Source organism: Chlorocebus sabaeus, chromosome 19, assembly GCF_047675955.1.
Source record: "Chlorocebus sabaeus isolate Y175 chromosome 19, mChlSab1.0.hap1, whole genome shotgun sequence".
Lineage (NCBI taxonomy): Eukaryota > Metazoa > Chordata > Mammalia > Primates > Cercopithecidae > Chlorocebus > Chlorocebus sabaeus.
The window spans coordinates 9,184,168-9,204,949 of NC_132922.1; the positions used below are offsets into that span (position 1 = coordinate 9,184,168).

The 20,782-nt window shown below is 46.6% G+C and overlaps 1 protein-coding gene across 1 annotated transcript in view; it reads right to left on the reverse strand.

Moving 5' to 3' along the window:
- Nucleotides 1-4,816: 4,816 nt before the first annotated feature.
- The window catches only part of XRCC6 (X-ray repair cross complementing 6), a 44,489-nt gene continuing 28,523 nt past the window's right edge, over nucleotides 4,817-20,782 (reverse strand). Inside the window, exons 8-13 of the mRNA XM_007975919.3 lie at nucleotides 20,397-20,565; nucleotides 17,222-17,383; nucleotides 13,668-13,797; nucleotides 12,376-12,476; nucleotides 7,417-7,530; nucleotides 4,817-5,236 (exon numbers count right to left, since the gene is read on the reverse strand). Coding sequence (XP_007974110.1) covers nucleotides 5,043-5,236; nucleotides 7,417-7,530; nucleotides 12,376-12,476; nucleotides 13,668-13,797; nucleotides 17,222-17,383; nucleotides 20,397-20,565 — 870 coding nt within the window. The 3' untranslated portion in view covers nucleotides 4,817-5,042. The remainder of the gene's footprint in view (nucleotides 5,237-7,416; nucleotides 7,531-12,375; nucleotides 12,477-13,667; nucleotides 13,798-17,221; nucleotides 17,384-20,396; nucleotides 20,566-20,782) is intronic.

Here is a 20,782-nt window from a genome sequence, read left to right on the forward strand (position 1 = left end):
TGACATCAGGTAATCCACCCATCTCAGCCTCGCAAAGCACTGGGATTACAGGTGTGAGCCACCACGCCTGGCCACTTAGCTTAGACTTTTTTACCAGAAGGCTATGGAAGAACTGTCTCCTCCTACCAGGTAGTTTCTGCCTTGGCAGTTCAAAACGTCATACAGACTGAACTGGAGCATTGCTGTCACTGGAACTGGCTTTCTCAACCTCTGTGCTGTTGACATTTGGGGCTGGTTAATTTGTTGTGGGGACTGTACTGTGTGCTGTATGTTTAGTAGCATCACTGGCCTCTACCCACTAGGTGGCAGTAGCAGCGCCCCCCACGTTTCCAGACATTGTTAAATGCCCCCGGCAGTAAAATCACCCCCAATTGAGAATCACTGTTGGGGAATCAGGGTTTCTAGTAACCAACCCTTGGCACATGCAGGACTGGTATTGGTGACTAAAGCCACTGCCCCCTCACTTGCCTCTTCTACTTACTATCTTAAAGATAAGTCCCTTGAGAGCCTAATACCTCAGCTTGAGAAATCTTCCAAGGTGCAAATAACTGGTACCATAGTGGTCAAGTGAGAATAGATCCCCTCTTCGCCAGCTTGGACCCATATACCCCTGCTCCAGCAAGAAGCACACCAGGGGGAACCTGGGAGCCACCTTGGCCAGTTGGACCTGTTCTGTGCATCCTGGGCTGGTCATTTCTCCCAGTTTAGTCCAGTGTTCTTATCACCACCCCTGAAGCAGTTTTATATTTTTGGATGGTGGAATTTTACGCAGTGCTTACTTTTTCACAGTCGTGCATTCAGTGTTTTTGGTCGACGACAGATCACATAAATGACAGTGGTCCCATAAGATTATAATACTGTGTTTTTACTATACTTTTCCTATGTTTAGATGCACAAATGCCATTGTGTTACAGTTGCCTACAGTATTCAGTAACATGCAGTACAGGTTTGTAGCCTAGGTGTATGTATAGTAGGCTATTCCATCTAGGGTTTTTGTTTGTTTGTTTGAGACAGTCTCGCCCTGTTGCCCAGGCTGGAGTGCAGTGGTGTAATCTCAGCTCACTGCAACCTCTGCCTCCTGGGTTCAAGCGATTCTCCTGCCTCAGCTTCCTGAGTAGCTGGGATTACAGGAGCACGACACCACACCCAGCTAATTTTTGTATTCTTAGTAGAGACAGGGTTTCCCCTTGTTGGTCAGGATGGTCTCGATCTCCTGACCTCTTGATCCGCCCACCTTGGCCTCCCAAAGTGCTGGGATTACAGGTGTGAGCCACCGCGCCCAGCCGGTTTTTGTAAGTATACTCTATGGTGTTTACACAGTGATGAAATTCCCTAACAATGCATTTTTCAGAACTTATCTCTGTCATTAAATAACACATTACTTTTTTTTTTTTTTTTTTTTTTTTAGAGACAGTCTCGCTCTGTCACCAATGTTGGAATGCAGTGGAGCAATCAATCTCAGCTCACTGCAACCTCCGCCTCCCGGGTTTAAATGATTCTCCTTCCTCAGCCTCCTGAGTAGCTGGGATTACAGACACACGCCACCATGCCCAGCTAACTTTTGTACTTTCAGTAGAGATAGGGTTTTACCATGTTGGCCAGGCTGGTCTGGAACTCCTGACCTCAGGTGATCCACCCTCCTCAGCCTCCCAAACTGGTGGGATTACAGGCATGAGCCACCGCGCCCGGCCTCTTCTGGTTTTCAATAAGACATTAAAACAAGACATTACAGAAGGGGAAACGCTGAGAGGTAAAAGGCTCATCTTCCCACGTAACCGCAGCTTTCGATGAGTGCCATTCCAGACGTTCCCTCTGCACCTGGCCTAGAAGTAAACAGACATATGTGCATCCGTGTGTTTGTTTCACTTTTGGCCAAATGGATTCGTGTTCTCGAGCTGCTGCGGCGGCCAGAAGGCACCCCGGTGCAGCTCAGCTTAGCCCACCAGACCCTCCCGCTTATGGCTCCCAGGTCCGGGAACCCGGCCCGCCTCCTCCGTGGCGTGCATGCGCAGGCCCAGGTCCGCGCTCCGCGCCGGCTATGTCGCCGCCTGGCGGATGGAAGCCCGATGGCCGCGGTAGAAGTCAAGCGCCACATGGCACTCCATGCGGATACCCAAATCCGAGGATGCCCAAGTCCCTGATATAACATGACGCAGTATTTGCATATGAGTTACGCACGGCCTCCCGGATACTTTAAATAATACTCTAGATAATTTACGATACCTAATAAAATGTAAATGCTATGTAAGTAATTGTCATACTGTATTATTTATGGAATAATGACAATTTTGTCGTTGAGACGGAGTCTCGCTCTGTCGCCCAGGCTGGAGTGCAGTGGCGTGATCTCGGCTCACTGCAACTTCCTTCTCCTGGGTTCAAGTGATTCTCCTGCCTCAGCCTCCCAAGTAGCTGGAATTACAGGTGCACGCCACCACACCCGGCTAATTTTTATATTTTTAGTAGATACGGGGTTTCGCCATGTTTGCCAGGCTGCTCTTGAACTCCTGGCCTCAGGTGATCTGCCCTCCTCGGCCTCCCAAAGTGCTGGGATTACAGGCATGAGCCACCGCGTCCGGCCGGCTAATGACAAAATTTAAAGTCTGGCCAGGCACGGTGGCTCACACGTGTAATCCCAGCATTTTGGGAGGCCTGGGCGGGCAGGTCACCTAAGGTCAAGACTTCCAGAGCAGCCTGGCCAACATGGTGAAACTCCGTCTCTACTAAAAATAAAAAATTAGCCAGGCGCAGTGGTGTGCGCCTGTAATCCTAGTACTGGGGAGGCTGAGGCAGGAGAATCGTGTGAACCCAGGAGGCAGATGTTGCAGGGAGCCAAGACTGCGCCACTGCACTCCAGCCTGGGCAACAAGAGCAAGAGTACAGGTGCAACCATCCATTTTTTTCCCCCAAGTTTTATTTATTTATTTATTTATTTATTTAAAGACAGAGTTTCACTGTGTTGCCCAGGCTGGAGTGCAATGGCACGATCTCAGCTCACTACAACCTCCGCCTCCCAGATTCAAGCGATTCTCCTGCCTTAGCCTCCCGAGTAGCTGGGATTACAGGTGCACGTCATCATGCCCGGCTAATTTTTTGTATTTTTAGTAGAGATGGGGTTTCATCATACTGGCCAGGCTGGTCTCAAACTCCTGACCTCGTTATCCGCCTGCCTTGGCCTCCTAGTGTTGGGATTACAGGCGTGAGCCAATGTGCCTGGCCCCCAAATTTTTGATCCACGTAGGTTGAATCCATGGATGTGCAGCCTGCAGATGCAGAAGGCCAGCTGTACCTAGAGTGCCATGTTCTTTTATGTATTTTCTCATTTTCACCATGTGACGCTATTATAAGAATGTGGAAGCTAAGACTCAAAAATGCCTCATAAACTGCCCAAGGTCACTTGTATATATGATGGCACTAAAACATAAATTTGCTACATCAGCCTCATGAGCTTCCAAAGGCCTAACCAATTGCACTGGAACATGGTATTTCTTCTCTCCTGGGTGGGGAGTTCAGCAGGCAGAGAAGGCATCATTCATTTACAGAGAAGTATCACTCTGTTGCTGTTTAGCACAGACCTGGGGTGATTTGTCTTACATCCACACACCTACCTGGCTCTGGTAGGTGTTTGACCCCTGAACTCTCATTCTTTCCATTTTGGAAGTAGGAGGCAAAGGAGCATAGGCTTGGGCACGTAGTGTGCACAGCAAAGCCAGCCTGGGGCTCACTCCAGGGCTGCTCTTCAGTAGCTTCAGCATCCAGGGTTGGATACCAAGGGTTCAGTGGGGCTACTCCTTGTCCTCCTATTGCAGGTGACTGGCTGTGACTAGTGTGATTCCAATTTACCTTGGTATATTAACCCCCTGTAGAATCCAGCTTTCAAACTTGCTCCATTTAAGGGCAATGGTCCAATTTCTCAACAATTTCTAAGCATCTAATGAAGAATTATCTTCCCCTCTTGCCCACACACATAAGGAAATACAAAAAAATACAGTATCTCCTTTCAAACAAAAACAAAAGCAAAAACAGGTTACCAAAAAAACAAACAAAAAAAAACCCTATAAAGCTTACAGCCAAGAATCCAAAGCTGAGAATCTCTGAAGAGGAGTAAACTGGCACCTCCTACACTCTCTTCCTCGAGGTGCTGCTCATCCTAGTCCTGAAGGACACAGGACCTGCAAACCCTTACTCACATCCTAAAAGCAGACCAGCAATTCCAGATGCTCTCCTTCCTTCCTTCAGGATAATTCTTCAGAAGACAGGGAGGACAGAGCAGGGATGTAGAGGAAGAAAAGGTAAAGGACACTCCTATCCTCTTCCCCTTCCTTAAATATTAGGACCTTTCCTCATCTTCTTGATACAGCTCCCCCAAAACACAAGAGGAATAACTCTTCATTTCACTTATTCTGGAACCCAAATTCTCAGGGCAACAGAAAATGGGTATATTTTTGCAAGACTTAATGTCGCATTAAGAGGAATGCAGTGAGAGGGAGTTGCTGTTTACTCATGAACCAAATGGCCCCAGAACTAAAAGTGTTACCTTCTTATTGCTTCAGAAATCTGATTACACCTTAACATGACACATTTAAAGAAAAACAGGCTAGAGGACAGAGGGTAAGAATATAATCCTGCTAGGGCTTCTTATTCCCAAAATACCTTCACCTGCCCTGACCCGTCACTCTCACCCTCCCTGCTGATACTTGTTTTGTTTCCATTGTGGTGATGAGTGTTCCCAAGGAAAGAGAAAATTAAGCTAAGTGATGGCCAGTGAGTTTTGGATGCAAGGCATACACACCTTTCTCCTTCACACGAAAGAACGGTATATAGTACAAACTTAGGGCTCTTTATTCAGGCAGTAAAGTAAGGAACAGCAAAGTGGGAGGGCTACACCATCACCATGGCAACAGAAAGCCTCAAAAACATAAAGTCCCTCAACTTATGTCGGGTAGACTCTTCCTAGCTCAGGAGAAACACATTTTAACTGGCTAAGGACAAGGCCAGGCAGCCTGGCCACACTGTGGAAGGGCAGCTGGACGCGCGGTGTCTGGTCAGTCCTGGAAGTGCTTGGTGAGGGCTTCCAGCAGCTCCTGCTTCTTCAGCCCACTCTTCAGCCCGTAAGCCCGGCAGGCCTCTTTCAGCATGGGCACAGTGAACTTGCCCAGCGTGCCCTTGCTGATGTGGGTCTTCAGCTCCTCTTCTGAATACTCCACCTTGGGCCTTTTGCTTCCAGAACCATCATTATCTGGGGGAAAAGGTCAGGAGGGAGTGACTGGAAATGCTACAAGTGGCATCCCAGCTACATGGCACAGGGGCCCTCATATAATCTGGGCTGCAATTAACCATAAAGCTGTGATGCCAGCCTAGGACACCATGGGGAAGACTTATCTCGATAAGGCAGCTTCATTTAAAGTGCAAAATAAAACACAGATCATACCTAGGAGGAAATTACAAGTAGTGTGAATGCCATCAGTTTACCCAAAACTGTTGCTCACTCTGGGTCAGTCATTCCTTCCTTCCTTCGAAAACCTTTTACAGGTTCATGACCAGCCTTGGCAATACAGTGAGACCCTGTCTCTACAAGAAATAAAATCAACCGGCCATGGTGGTGTGCACCTGCAGTCTCAGCTACTCAGGAGGCTGAGGCTGGAGGATCACTCAAGCCCAGGAGGTTGAGGCTACAGTGAACTGTGATTGAGCCACTGGACTCCAGCCTGGGTGACTGAGCAAGACTGTCTAAAAAAAAGAAAAAACAAAAACAAAAAAAAACGTAACTTCTGTGTCATTTTTGAGATGGTGTCTCACTCTATCACCGAGGCTGGAGTGCAATGGCACGGTCTTGCTCACTGCAACCTCTGCCTCCCGGGTTCAAGCGATTTTCCTGCCTCAGCCTCCCGGGTAGTTGGGACTACAAGTGTCCACCACCACATCTGGCTAATTTTTGTATTTTTAGTAGAGATGAGGTTTCACTATGTTGGCCAGGCTGGTCTCGAACTCCTGACCTCATGATCCACTCACCTCGGCCTCCCAAAGTACTGGGATTACAGGTGTGAGCCACCGCACCTGGCCAACTTCTGTATCATTTTTATTGTAAATTAAAAAACTTAAGTCCTGGAAGGGTGAGAGTACAGGAAAACGTTCTCATTCCTTCTTGGATAGAGGGTAAATCTATCACTGTTTTGGAAGCAATTCACTGCAAGATGTATCCTGTGGATCTATTCACACAAGTACACAATGGAAAAAGCATATTCAGTGCAGCATATCCACTTGTCAATACAGGTCTGGTTAAATAACCTGGTATATCTATCCAATGAACTACTCTGCAGCCTCATTTTTTAAAAAATGAGATAGATAGGTAAGTGTGGATATAAGTAACTGTGCAACATATATAGCTGAGTAACAAAAATAGCAAACTAGAAAACAATGTGATTATTATTCCATTTTGTGCTGAAATATGTATGTTGGTATGTATAAATATGTATGGTTGTATAGACGGTTCTTTTCTAAAATTTTTTCATTTTTAATTTTTGTGGGTACATAGTAGGTATATATATTTGTGGGGTACATGAGGTATTTTGATACAGGCATGCAATGTGAAATAATCACATCAGCATAAATGGGGTATCCATCCCCTCAAGCATTTATCTTTTATATTACAAACATTCCAATTGTATTCCTTTTGTTATTTTTAAATGTACAATTAAATTACTGACTATAGTCACTCTATTGTATTACCAAATAGATCTTAAATCATTCTATTTTAACCATCCCCACCAACCCCCAATGCCCCACCCACTACCCACTACCCTTCTAAGCCTCTGGTAACCATCCTTCTATGCTCTATCTCCATGAGTTCAATTGTTTTGATTTTTAGATTCCACAAATAAGTGAGAACATGCAAATACCTGTCTTTCTGAGCCTGGCTTACTTAACATATTATTGCAAATGACAGGATCTCGTTCTTTTTTATGGCTGAATAGTACTCCATTGTGTATGTGTACCACATTTTCTTTATCCAGTCATCTGCTGATACACTCAGGTTGCTTCTAAATCTTGACTACTGTGAATGGTGCTGCAATAAACATGGGAGTGCACATCTCTCTTTGATACGCTGATTTCTTTTGGATACATACTGGATCATATGGTATGCTGGATCATATGGTAGCTCTACTTTTCACGTTTTGAGGAAACTCCAAACTCTTCTCCATAATAGTGGCTGTACTAATTTACATTCCCACCAACACTGTGTGAGGGTTCCCTTTTCTCCACATCCTTGCCAGCATTTGTTATTGCCTGTTTTTTGGATAAAAGCCATTTTAACTAGAGTGTGAATAGATATTTCTGAAAGGATACTGCCCACTGTGATAAGACCATCATAAAAGCAATTTTTTAAAATAGCCCACATGTCCACATTCAGCTCCTCACCGTGTTTTCTCTTGGTAACTTTCCCTTCAGGGTTGTAATCTGGTGGGTAAACAAGCTCCTTAAACTCATCCACCAAGGAGCCCAGTCTTTTATTCATTGCTTCAACCTTGGGCACTAGAAAATCAAAACACAGAAGAGTGGCCTGGTGAGTCACGAGCCCCAGCTTGCTGTCCAGTTCCAACTCTGAGAACCAGAAGACAGAGCACCTAACTGTTGGGCTGGGAGGGGTCTTGGGAAAGGTCTTTCCAGCATTTACCAAGTACCTTCCAACACCTGCATTTACTGTAATCACACATACTACCTACCGCCAGGCACTGTTGTAAATGCTTTAAACTTACTCTATTTACTCCTTCTAACAACCTATAAGATAGGTATATTTGTCCCCAGTTTTTATTTATTTTTTTTGAGACGGAGTCTTGCTCTGTCACCCAGGCTGGGGTGCAGTGACATGATCTCGGCTCACTGGAACCTCCCCCTCCCGTGTTCAAGCAATTCTCCTGCCTCAGCCTCCTGGGACAACAGGCACCCACCACCGCGCCCGGCTAATTTTTTTGTATTTTTAGTAGAGATGGGGTTTCACTCTTCGCAGCCCAGTGAGAGTGAGGAGGTGGATAAAAATGATGCAGTGGAGTTGGGCAACACCATGCAAGAAGCAACTGTACAGGCACACTGTAACACAGGAGGGATGGTGAAAGATAAAAAGCAGAAGGCATCAGGTGAGAAATAGCAGGTGACACATAGCTGGAAGGTAGGGTGTTAAGGAGGACAGGGCCAGTAGAGAGGTGGGAAAGATGGGCATGGTGAGGTCATAGAAGCTTGAATGCCTGCCAAGGAATCAGGCCTTATCCAAAGAACCCCCTGATAGCTGCATGGAGGGTGAACTGAAAGAGGGTAAGAGAGACAGGTGAAGTGGGGTGTGGGTGAGAGGACCCATAAACATGAGAAGTGACAGAACTGGCAAGACTTACTGATACAATAGGATTTATTGTTTAACTGAAATTACAGAGCTGGATACCAGAACGTAAGAAGAATAGGAGTGGGATGGGGAGATGACTGGCTGAAACCAGGGGGAGCAAGTATGACAGGAAAAGGCAACTTTGGAGGAAAGATCATATTTTTGTTTCCTTTTTTGTTAACTTACAACTACATGGTTAAATCAAGCTTCTGACATGAGCTGTGTCACATTAAGGGCAAGGGTGATGAGATGGGCAGCTCACATGCCCATATTTGCCAAGCACGGAGGGGAGCCATTGCTGGTGTAACTACAAGATGGCACAATGCTGGAGCCCAACTGTGCTCCTGCTGCATCAGAAGCCTGCTGTTCCACATCATGGGAACCTCTGCAAGAGCACTGGCTCCCAACCTGGGAATCATCTGTAGAGTTTTAAAAGTACTGAGAGGCCGGGCACAGTGGCTCATGCCTATAATCCCAGCACTTTGGGAGGCCAAGGCAGGTGGATCACCTAAGGTCAGGAGTTCGAGATGAGCCTGGCCAATATGGTGAAACCCCATCTCTACTAAAAAATACAAAAATCAGCCAGGCATGGTGGCAGGCACCTGTAATCCCAGCTACTTGAGAGGCTGAAGCAGGAGAATTGCTTGGGCCTGGGAGGCGAAGGTTTCAGTGAGTTGAGATCCCGTCACTGCACTTCAGCCTGGGTGACAGAGTGAGAACCTGTCTCAAATTACTTAATTAATTAATTAATGCACTGAGGTCCAGCCAATGCTCAGTACTAAAAATAAAAATAAAAGTACTGAGCACAGTGGCTTATGTCTGTAATCCCAGCATTTCGGGAGGCCGAGACAGGTGGATCACTTGAGGTCAGGAGTTTGACACCAGTCTGGCCAATATGGCGAAACCCAATTGCTACTAAAAACACAAAATAGGCCGGGCACTGTGGCTCCAGCTTGTAATCCCAGCACTTTGGGAGGCCAAGGCGAGCGGATCACGAGGTCAGGAGATCAAGACCATCCTGGCTAACACGGTGAAACCCCGTCTCTACTAAAACTACAAAAAATTAGCCGGGCGTGGTGGTGGGCGCCTGTAGTCCCAGCTACTCGGGAGGCTGAGGCAGGAGAATGGCGTGAACCCGGGAGGCAGAGCTTGCAGTGAGCCGAGATTGCGCCACTGCACTCCAGTCTAGGCTACACAGCCAGACTCCATGTCAAAAAAAAAAAAAAAAAAAGTAGTGGCATGTCTTAGAACCGCCTGGAAGGCTTGTTAAAACATGTTTCTGGCCACATGAGGTGGCTCACACCTGTTATCCCAGCACTTTGGGAGGCCAAGACTCAAGACAGGCAGATAACAGAGTCAGGAGATCAAGATCATCCTGGCTAACATGGTGAAACCCCATCTCTACTAAAAATACAAAAGAATTAGCTGGGCGTGGTGGCAGGTGCCTGTAGTGCCAGCTACTCAGGAGGCTGAGGCAGGAGAATGGAGTGAACCCAGGAGGCGGAGCTTGCAGTGAGCTGAGATCGTGCCACTGCACTCCAGCCTGGGCGACAGAGTGAGACTCCGTCTCAAAACAACAACAACAAAGAAAACCACAAGTTTCTGGGCACCCACCTAAGCATCAGATTCAATCAGCTTGGGAGAGGGCTCAATAATTTGCATTTCTCACAAATGCCCTGGTGACACTGAGGCTGCCAATCTAGGGATCACACTTTGAGAACTGCCAGTTTAACCTGCTGAGGGGCAGCAGGGGAGAAGTGGAATGTGAGAGGAAGGTGGGGCTCAGTCACTCAGAGCAGCCCTGTAGAAGAAGGGAAGCAGGTCCAGGAAAGGAGTCGGAGGGTTTCCACCAGCACAGGATGAAAACCCTAGTGGTACAGTGTCACAAAGCTGAGAAGAGAGTGGGAAAACAACTTCCAGTCTTTAATAAATATTTAAAAAGAAGCATATATTGGTGTTAGAGGGAAATATACAGGCATTTGATTAGAAAAGACTGAGGGATGTAAAAGAGGAAAGAGTCAAAGGTTCAGATGTTTGCGCAGAAGGATATCCAGGTCCTACAGTAGACACTGACCAGGTAGCTGGAGGTTCCAGCCAAGAGTTTAGAAGAAAGGACAGGGCTGGAGATATAGGCCTGGGGGTCACGGCCATGACGTGGCAACTGAGGGTCTGGGAGTGGATAAGAAAACAAGAAGGCAGAGAAGAGAGGGCTGAGGATAGAAACCTGGGTCATTTAGGTTATAAGAAATATAAGGGCAGGCTGGGCGCAGTGGCTCATGCTGTAATCCTAGCACTTTGGGAGGCCGAGGCAGGCGGATCACGAAGTCAAGAGATAGCGACCATCCAGGCTAACACGGTGAAACCTCGTCTCTACTAAAAATAAGAAAAAATTAGCCGAGCGTGTTGGCGGGCGCCTGTAGTCCCAGCTACTTGGGAAGCTGAGGCAGGAGAACGGTGTGAACCCAGGAGGTGGGGCTTACAGTGAGCGGAGATCGCGCCACTGTACTCCAGCCTGGGCGACAGGGCGATACTCCATCTCAAAAAAAAAAATTAGCTGGGTATGGTGGCAAGCACCTGTAATCCCAGCTACTCAGGATGCTGAGGCAGAATTGTTTGAACCCAGGAGGCGGAGGCTGCAGCGAGCCAAGATCACACCACTGCCCTGCAGCCTGGGAAACACAGCAAGACTCTGTCTCAAAAAAAAAAAAGAAAAAAATATTAGGGCAGCCAAGCTAACTGTTTTGAAAATAGAGGTAGGGAGAGAAAACAGGACTTTCCATGAACTTATAGGGCTGGATGCCAGAACGTAAGGAGTTGAGATCCTGGGAATGGAAAAGCTGTGGACTAAAGAGAATGGTTGTGTTCTGAGCACCTACTGAGTGTCAGGGCCTACATTTTGTTAACACCTTGTAAGAACAATATCATTATCCACATTTTACCAAAAATGAAACCAAGTCTCAGAGGGATTAAGTAATATCCCCAAAGCTACTCAATTTAGTAAGTAGCAGAGCTGAGATTCAAATAGACATCAGTCACCTCCAAAGCCTGTGTCCTAAACTACCTTTCTAGGCACTAGGCCACCGACTTCTGAATTTGCCTAAGGCCTGAAAGGATGAGATGGGCCGTTTAGCTCAAAACGTTTCTCTTCCGCCAGACACAGCTAAGCAGGTGCCACAGTAACAATGGTCCAATAACTCTTCTGCTTTTAACACTGGGGCTATTTTGTCTAATGTAAAAGAGATCATTCTGAGACCAGTCGGGCCATCATGACGAAATCCCATCTCTACTGAAAATTAGCTGGGCGGGGGCCAACTACTCTGGAGACTGAGGCACGAGAAGAGCTTGAACTCAGGAGGCAGAGGTAGCCCGGGAGTCACTAGATTCTAAACCCATATCCACCACTCATTTCCTCTTATATTATTTTTGCTTGTTTGTTTTGTTTTTTGAGACGGCGTCTCGCTCTGTCACCAGGCTGGAGTGCAGTGGTGTGATCTCAGCTCACTGCAACCTCTGCCTCCTGGGTTCAACCGATCCCCCTGCCTCAGCCTCCTGAGTAGCTGGGACTACAGGCCCACACCACCACAACCAGCTAATTTTTTTTTATTTAGTAGAGATAGAGTTTCACCATGTTGGCCAGGATGGTCTCAATCTCTCGACCTCGTGATCCACCTGCCTCAGCCTCCCAAAGTGCTGGGATTACAGGCATGAGCCACCGTGCTGGGCCTCTTACATTATTTTTTAACTTTCACTAGCAGGTAGTCACAGAGTGGCTTAGTTCAGAGGCAGTCTCAGAAGCCTGCCACTCTCCTCCTCTCACTACAGAACCAGCCAAATCTGGTCCCTGGCTGTTTAAGCTGGTCTAGAAAAGCTCCCAAAAAGAGGGGGTCTAGGCAATGAGGTTAAGTGTTTAAAGAGTACTGGGAAATGCACCTAAATTACTGGTTCAGAGTGGAAACAGTAAGAAAGCCTCCCATGAAAAGAACTACTCGATTCAACCTCCTTACATGTCAGGTCCACTGCTTGTTCCGGCTCCATCAAATCCAAAGCCAAGGCCTCCAGGTTCCTGAAGTGCTGCTGCAGCACGGGGTTCTCAAAGCTGTCACTTCTGTTAAAACAATAATATAACTCAATTGAAACATGACAATTTAAACATTGAAAAAATAAGAATAAATAAAACCACCTGAGATACTACAGGTCCGGGGTCAGCTGAGAAAAACACCCCAAGTAAAACAGTTGAGGTCAGGTGCAGTAGCTCATGCCTGTAATCCCAGCACTTTGGTAGGCCAAGGTAGGCGGAATGTTTGAGTTCAGCAGTTCGAGACCAGCTTGGGCAACATGGTGAGACCCTGTCTCTACAAAAAATTTAAAAATCAGCCAGGCATGTTGGTGCACACCTGTGGTCCCAGCTACTCAGAAGGCTTAGGTAGGAAGACTGCTTGAGTCCAGGAGATCGAGGCTGCAGTGAGCCATGATCATGCCACTGTACCCTAGCCTGGATGGCAGAGCCAGACTTCGTCTCAGGTCAACTTAAAAAGCAAACCTGGCTGGGCACCCTGGCTCACGCCTGTAATCCAGCACTTTGAGAAGCTGAGGCAGGCAGATGGCTTGAGCACAGGAGTTTGAGACCAGTTGGGCAACATGGTGAAACCCCATCTCTACAAAAAATACAAAAATTAGTCAGGCGTGGTGGTGCAAGGCTATGGTCCAGCTACTCTGGAGTCTGAGGTGGGAGAATCACCTGAGCCCAGGGAGGTCAAGGCTGCAGTGAGCTACGATAACACCACTGCACTCAAACCTGGGTGACAGAGACCCTGTCTCAAAATAATTAAAATAAAATTTTTTTTAAAAATGGTATGTGAAAAAAATTATGTTTAGTGTCCTATTATGAAGCCTTTGAGAGTTGGTCTATTATATATGTGAGAGGGAATGACTTGAATTACTTAATCATTCTTTTAAGCCTGTAACAATTTACACTATATTTATTTACTTTTGCTCATTGTGGAATAACACAAACAAGCAAGGAGAAGGGCGACTAAGAATCCCGCTATTTTTCTGAATTTGTTCAACCAACTAATCTGGCTAAGTACAGCACAACACAGCAACCACAAAATCCCAGAGTCTCCAATATAATAAAAGCTTCCATTATCTATATGGCTTTCAAAAAACTATTAATAACAAGTAGTAATCTGTCAGTTTGCTGAAGAGTAGTGTCATTCTCTTGGCCTATGCCCAAGCTAAATTTCTAATAAGACTTTCAACTCCAGAGGCAGTTCCAGAAGGTCTGAGATTGACTCACCTGTATGTGAAGCGAAGCTTCTCAACGATAGCCTTCATCTTGTCCACCTGCTCTGGAGTTGCCATGATTTTTTCAGTAAAGGGCATCTTCCTTTTATCATCAGCAAAGGGTAAAAAGACCAGCTGGAAGCCTGAAGAAGGGAGATAAATTTTCTTTCATTTGACTTCAAGTGTTACAGTCACTTGTTTCTCAGCTCCAAATTCCTCCTTCTATATCCTGTGGTGCTGGGGCCGGGGCCCTGTAGGCCCTATTTCTCGAACTTCACCAGCTGGTTTTTGTTATTATCTGCCTAACAGACTCCCTCTGCATTTTCCAGAGGACTGCAAGGGAGGAGGGGTGCCCCTTCCTGTATACTGTAGATCCCTTATCCCTGGGGAATATGTTTGAAGAACCCCGGAGAATACTCGAAACCTCGGACAGCACCAAACCTGACTGCCATCAATTAAAACATGTTTCTGTCCATGTTGTACATTCATACATTTAATATTTAACGTTTTTTTCTTTTTTTCTTTTTTTTGAGATGGAGTTTCACTCTTGTCACCCAGACCGGAGTGCAGTGGCGCAATCTCGGCTCGCTGCAACCTCCGCCTCCCAGGTTCAAGCGGTTCTCCTGCCTCAGCCTCCTGAATAGCTGGGATTACAGGTATGCGCCACCACACCCGGCTAATTCTTGTACTTTTAGTAGAGACGGGGTTTCGCCATGTTGGTCAGGCTGGTCTCAAACTCATGATCTCAGGGGATCTGCCCACCTCGGCCTCCCAAAGGGCTGTGATTACAGGTGTGAGCCACCGCGCCCAGCCTTCATCATTTTTTTTTTGAGACAGGGTCTTGCTATCACCCAAGCTGGAATGCAGTGGTGTGATCACAGCTTACTGTAGCCTCTACCTCTCAGACTCAAGTAGCCTATCAAGTAGCCGGGACTACAGGTAAACACCACCACACCTGGCTAACTTTTTGTATTTTTTGAAGAGAAGGAGTTTCACCATGTTGTTCAGGCTGGTCTCAAACTCCTGGGCTCAAGTGATCCATCTGCCTCAGCCTCCCAAAGTGCTAGGATTATAGGCATTAGCCACAGTGCCTGGCCTCCTTTTCTATTTTAACTAAGCACTTCTCATGTACTGTGGCAGTAACTTTTACAGTTTGAGGTGCAAGAGCAAAACCAGCTTGGGCTGGGCATGGTGGCTCACGTCGGTAAGCACAGCACTTTGGGAGGCTGAAGCAGGACGATCACTTCAGCTCAGGAGTTAGAGACCAGCCTGGGCAACACAGTGAGACCCTGTCTCAATTTATGTAAAAAAAGGAAAGAAAATAACTAAGATGAATTTTTTTCTTTTTTTTTTTTTGAGACAGAGTCTTGCTCTGTCACCCAGGTTAGAGTGCAGTGGCGTGACCTCGGCTCACTGCAAGCTCCACCTCCCGGGTTCACACCATTCTCCTGCCTCAGCCTCCCGAGTAGCTGGGACTACAGGCACCCACCATACCCGGCTAATTTTTTGTATTTTTAGTAGAGACAGGGTTTCACTGTGTTAGCCAGGATGGTCTCAATCTCCTGATCTCATGATCCACCGGCTTCAGCCTCCCAAAGTGCTGGGATTACAGGCGTGAGCTACTACGCCCAGGCTTTTTTTGAGACAGAGTCTCGCTCTGTCACCCAGGCTGGAGTGCAGTAGCACAATCTCAGCTCACTGCACACTCTGCCTCCCAGGTTCACGCCATTCTCCTGCTTCAGCCTCCCAAGTAGCTGGGACTATAGGCGACCACCACCACACCCGGCTAATTTTTTGTACTTTTAGTAGAGATGGGGTTTCACTGTGTTAGCCAGGATGGTCTCGATCTCCTGACCTCGTGATCCACTTGGCTAGGCCTCCCAAAGTGCTGGGATTACAGGCGTGAGCCACCACGCCCGGCCACTAAGATGAAATTTCTTTTTCCTTCTTAACAATTTTGTGGATAGAAGACTCCTTCTTACCGTATATCTTAGCAACCTCAGCATATGATATTTTTTTCTTCATTAAAGTCAAGATCTCTCATCTTTTCATTTAAAAGAAGCATTTTATGACTTTCTCTTTAGTATATCCAAATTGCCAGCACCACACTTGTGCTTTGGGGCCATTATTAAATAAGGTGACCTGAACACAAGCACTGTAATACATATTACACCTTGACAGTCAATCTGATAACCAAGACAGCTACTAAGTGACTAACCGGTGGGTAGCATTTACAGTGGGAAGATGCTTAACAAATGGATGACTCCTGCCCCAGGTGGGATTGTGCTTTTAAACTTTTTCTGGAATTTTCCATTTAAAATTTTTGGACCATGGTTGACTATGGGTAACTGAAATTGCAGAAAGCAAAACTGTGGTTGTGGCCCTCCTGTATTTACTATTCCTGTCTGTACTGCCCCAGCAGAGACCCTTTACCTGGCAGCAGTTGGTTCCAGTCTCCAGCTTTTTTGATACATCCAGAGCTAGCTGGACAGTGCCTCCTCCCTGGAGGGCTAAATCCCAGCTCCATGGGGGCCTCCTCTGAGCTTCACCCTCGCCCTTTTTTTCCTTACCCTCTACCACATGATAAATAAAAGGAAACAGGTAAGGGTTATCAGGCTGATTTTAGTTCAATTACTGGCTGGTTCTGGAAGGACTAAAAAATCTAGGCTCTGTAACTAACTGCTGCTACCAAGTGAAAGCCTTTGCTAACAATGCTGACCACACTGAGCAAACAGGAAGAAGCAAGTCCCTCACCTCTCCTCTGCCCTTTGGTCTCCCTCTAGCACCCACTATAGACACAACCTGAGAGCCAGCCGTGAAAGATGAAATTAGGTCTGGATCATCTCAGCCTCAGCAGTGCAGAGCATAAAATGGTGAATTTGGAGCCGAGAGATAATAGCTTAGTAACTGAGCACTCCTGAACATGCTGAGGATCAAAGTTAAAACTACAGTAACGCATCTTAAATGTAAAACCACCCCAAGGGAAAGGTGCTCCAGAACACCCATCTTTGTAGCTAAGAAATATTAAATAGAAAGGTTAAATTACTTGCCCACGTCGACCAGCTAACAAGCAGCAGAGATGGGCCCAAAACAAAAGCAAGCAGGCTTCCAGACACATAAGCACAAGATAAAGTCAAATCTGACTTTAAAATCCATGGTCTTTCTGCTTTACCTCACTATCTTGGCAAACCCCACGGTTGGTTTGTACAGGAACTAAACCAAACATTAGACATTACAAGGGTGCCAAACAATGGCTTTGGAAAGAAAGGCGTCGGCAATGAGGTACCAAGAACTTGTGTCAGTAATCTGCAAACAGTCCCCTAAGCAGACACTTCTCTATCCCAGCTGCAGATCAGCCTTGTATGGCTGCGCATGCTGTGCACCCCATAACCATATTTAGTGGCCTAATCTGTCTGTGCATTAAATTCACCCAAGAAAGCTAAAAAATAGACATTTTTAAGCCCCATTCCCAGAGACTATGATTCAGTAGGTCTGCATTAGGAGCCCATGGATGATTCCAAAGTATGGGCAAGGTTCAGAAGCCCTGGAAATATCTCTGCCACATACCTGGAGGAGTCACCTGAATTTTCTGGTCATCCAACTCTTCGTCCTGTGGCACCAAAGCCACAAAATAAGGGGGGATGTTCCTGCGGGGTGTGTATCTGCACAATGCTGCAACCTCCTTCTCCAGACACTTGATGAGCAGAGCACTGAACAAGGTTGAGCTCCCTAGAAAACAAAAAGCCCAGTGACCAGCCTCCTAAAACGGTTTCCTCCTTTCTTCTCTTTTAGCCCTACAGTTTCTCTTCTATTTTCTTTAAAGGGCTTATTTTAATTTTATTATTTATTTATTTGAGACAGGGTCTCGCTCTGTCACCCAGGATAGAGTGCAGTGCTGCAATCACAACTCACTGCAGCCTTGACCTCCCAAGCTCAAGCAATCTTCCCACCTCTGCTTCCTGAATAACTGGGACTACAGTCATGCACTACCACACCCAGCTAGTTTTGAGTTTTTGTAGAGACAAGGTCTCTCTAAGTCACCCTCACTGGTCTCCAACTCCTGGGCTCAACTGATCCTCCAGCCTCAGCCTCCCAAAGTGTTGGGATTACAGGCATGAGCCACCATACCAAGCCTTTAAAGGGCTTATAATATCTCAACAGGTAAGGGTTGGAGGACCCCCAGCTGAGGGGAAAACGGGGGCAGCAGAGACATAGAAAGGAAAATTTTTAAAAGGAGTAAGAGGTTTAGAAGCCCCAAACATTCCACTTAAGAAAGGGAATTATGGCCAGGCATAGTGGCTCACGCCAGGAATCCCAGCACTTTGGGAGGTACAGGCAGGCAGATCACGAGGTCAGGAGTTCGAGACCAACCTGGCCAATATGGTGAAACCCCGTCTCTACTAAAAATACAAAAATTAGCTGGGCATGGTGGTGCGTGCCTGTAGTCCCAGCTACTTGGGAGGCTGAGGCAGAAGAATCGCTTGAACCCAGGAGGCAGAGCTTGCAGCGAGCTAAGACCTCGCCACTGCACTCCAGCCTGGACAACAGAGCAAGACTGTTTTAAAACAAACAAACAAACAGAAAGTGAATTATTGGCCAGATGAGGTGGCTCACGTTTACAGTCCCAGCACTCTGGGAGGCCAAGACAGGTGGATTGCTTGAGTCCAGGAGTTCGAGACCAGCCTGTCCAACACAGCAAAACCCTATCTCTACTAAAAATACAAAAGATTAGCTGGACGTGGTGGTGCAGACCTGCAGTCTCAGTTGCTCGAGAGGCTGAGGTGGGAGAATCACCTGAGTCTGGGAGCTTGAGGCTACAGTGAGCCAAGATGGTGCCACTGGACTCCAGCCTGGGTGACAGAGTGAGACTGTCTCAAAAAAAAAAAAAAGTAAATTATTAATGTCAATTCACTTTTACTGACACTAGGTTAACGACATGACCCCAGTTACTAATGAAAACCAATTAAGTCAAATTTGGGGTGTTCATGAGCCGTAGCACAGAGGAAGAAAGGATCTAGACTGCACAAATAAACACAACGACAAGGTTCACATCCTCTTTAATTTCCAACACTAGAGAAAAAGTTGTGGGCTTATTTTGGTTTTGTTTGCTTTCTGCTCTCTTATCTGATGCTTCAAAGAATTACACGGGGCCGGGCGCGGTGGCTCAAGCCTGTAATCCCAGCACTTAGGGAGGCCGAGACGGGCGGATCACGAGGTCAGGAGATCGAGACCATCCTGGCTAACACGGTGAAACCCCGTCTCTACTAAAAATACAAAAAAAACTAGCCGGGCGAGGTGGCGGGCGCCTGTAGTCCCAGCTACTCCGGAGGCTGAGGCAGGAGAATGGCGTGAACCCAGGAGGCGGAGCTTGCAGTGAGCTGAGATCCGGCCACTGCACTCCAGCCCGGGCTACAGAGCAAGACTCCGTCTCAAAAAAAAAAAAAAAAAAAAAAAAAGAATTACACGGGAAACTGTTTTTAAAAAGCTAAATTCCAGGCTGGATGTGGTGGCTCACGCCTGTAATCCCAGCACTGTGAGAGGCCAAGGCGGGTGGATCGCCTAAGGTCAGGAGTTCGAGACAAGCCTGGCCAACATGGTGAAACCCCATCTCTACTAAAAATAGAGAATTTAAGCCAGGCATGGTGGCGTGCACCTATAATCACAGCTACTTGGGAGGCTCAGGCAGGAGAGTCGCTTGAACCCAGGGGACGGAGGTTGCACTGAGCCGAGACTGCACCACTTCACTCCAGCCTGGGCAACAACAACAAAAAATACATATATAAATATAAATAAGGCCAGGCACAGTGGCTCACACCTATAATCTCAGTACTTTGGGAGGCCGAGATGGGTGAATCACGAGGTCGAGTTTGAGACCAGACTGGTCAAAAAGGTGAAACCCCATCTCTACTAAAAATACAAAAATTAGGTACACGTGGTAGCGGGTTCCTGTAATCCCAGCTACTCGAGAGGCTGAGGAAGAAGAATCGTTTGAACCAGGGGGGCGGATGTTGCAGTGAGCCAAGATCAGGCCATTGCACTCCAGCCTGGGTGACAGGGCGAGACTCTGTCTCAAAAATAAATAAATAAATAAATAAATAAATAAATAAATAAATAAAAAGTAAATTAAAAAAAAAATTATAAAGCTGAATTCCACAGTCCTCATCCGTGAGGCGGATGTTGCAGTGAGCCGAAATTGCACAACTGCACCCTACTCTGGGTGACAAGAATAAAACTCCATCTCCAAAAAAAAAAAAAAAAAAAAAAAGACATCTGTTTAACTTTCTTTATTCCCACATTTCCAAAATTTGAGCTTGAAACACTTTTGGTTTTTTTTTTTTGAGACAGTCTCACTCTATCGCCCAGGCTGGAATGCAGTGGTGTGATCTCAGCTCACTGCAACCTCTGTCTTTCAGATTCAAGTGATTTTCGTGCCTCAGCCTCCCAGGTAGCTGGGATCACAGGCGCAAGCCACCAGGTCTGGCTAAATTTTGTATTTTTAGTAGAGACAAGGTTTCACTATGTTGGCCAGGCTCGTCCTGACCTCAGGTGATCCATCTGCCTTGGCCTCCCAAAGTGCTAGGATTACAGGCATGAGCCACTGCACCAGGTAGAGCTTGAAACACTTTCAACATACTCTATTAACATCTCCTATACAGTGTCCAAGCAGTGCCCATTTACAAAGCGCTGCTCCATAAACTGCACTGTGTGTTAGAGTCACTCATCCGTGGTCCACGCTACTTACCAATCACCAACGACTCCTCTGGGTACACGAACAGGGAGGGCCTCAGGTAATGGTGTTTCTTCAGCAGTACCAACGGCTTGAAACCCATGAGCATCAAACCTGGATCATCAAATCGTTTTAGCTCTTCTGTCTCCTCTTTCTCCAGTATAATCTGACGACTCCCATAGATCTGAAGGAGAAGAACAAGGATCACATGGGAAGGCTACATGGAGATGCAAAATAACTGTAAGATGATGACACTAACAAAGTTAAAATCAGCTCTCTTCTAAGGAGCAGGAAGATGGCTCGCCTGGCATATCCTCCTTCTCCAACAGGGAATTAACATTTATTGAGTGACTATAGGTACTTTACACATCAACTACTTTATCTTCTGTAACAATCCTAAG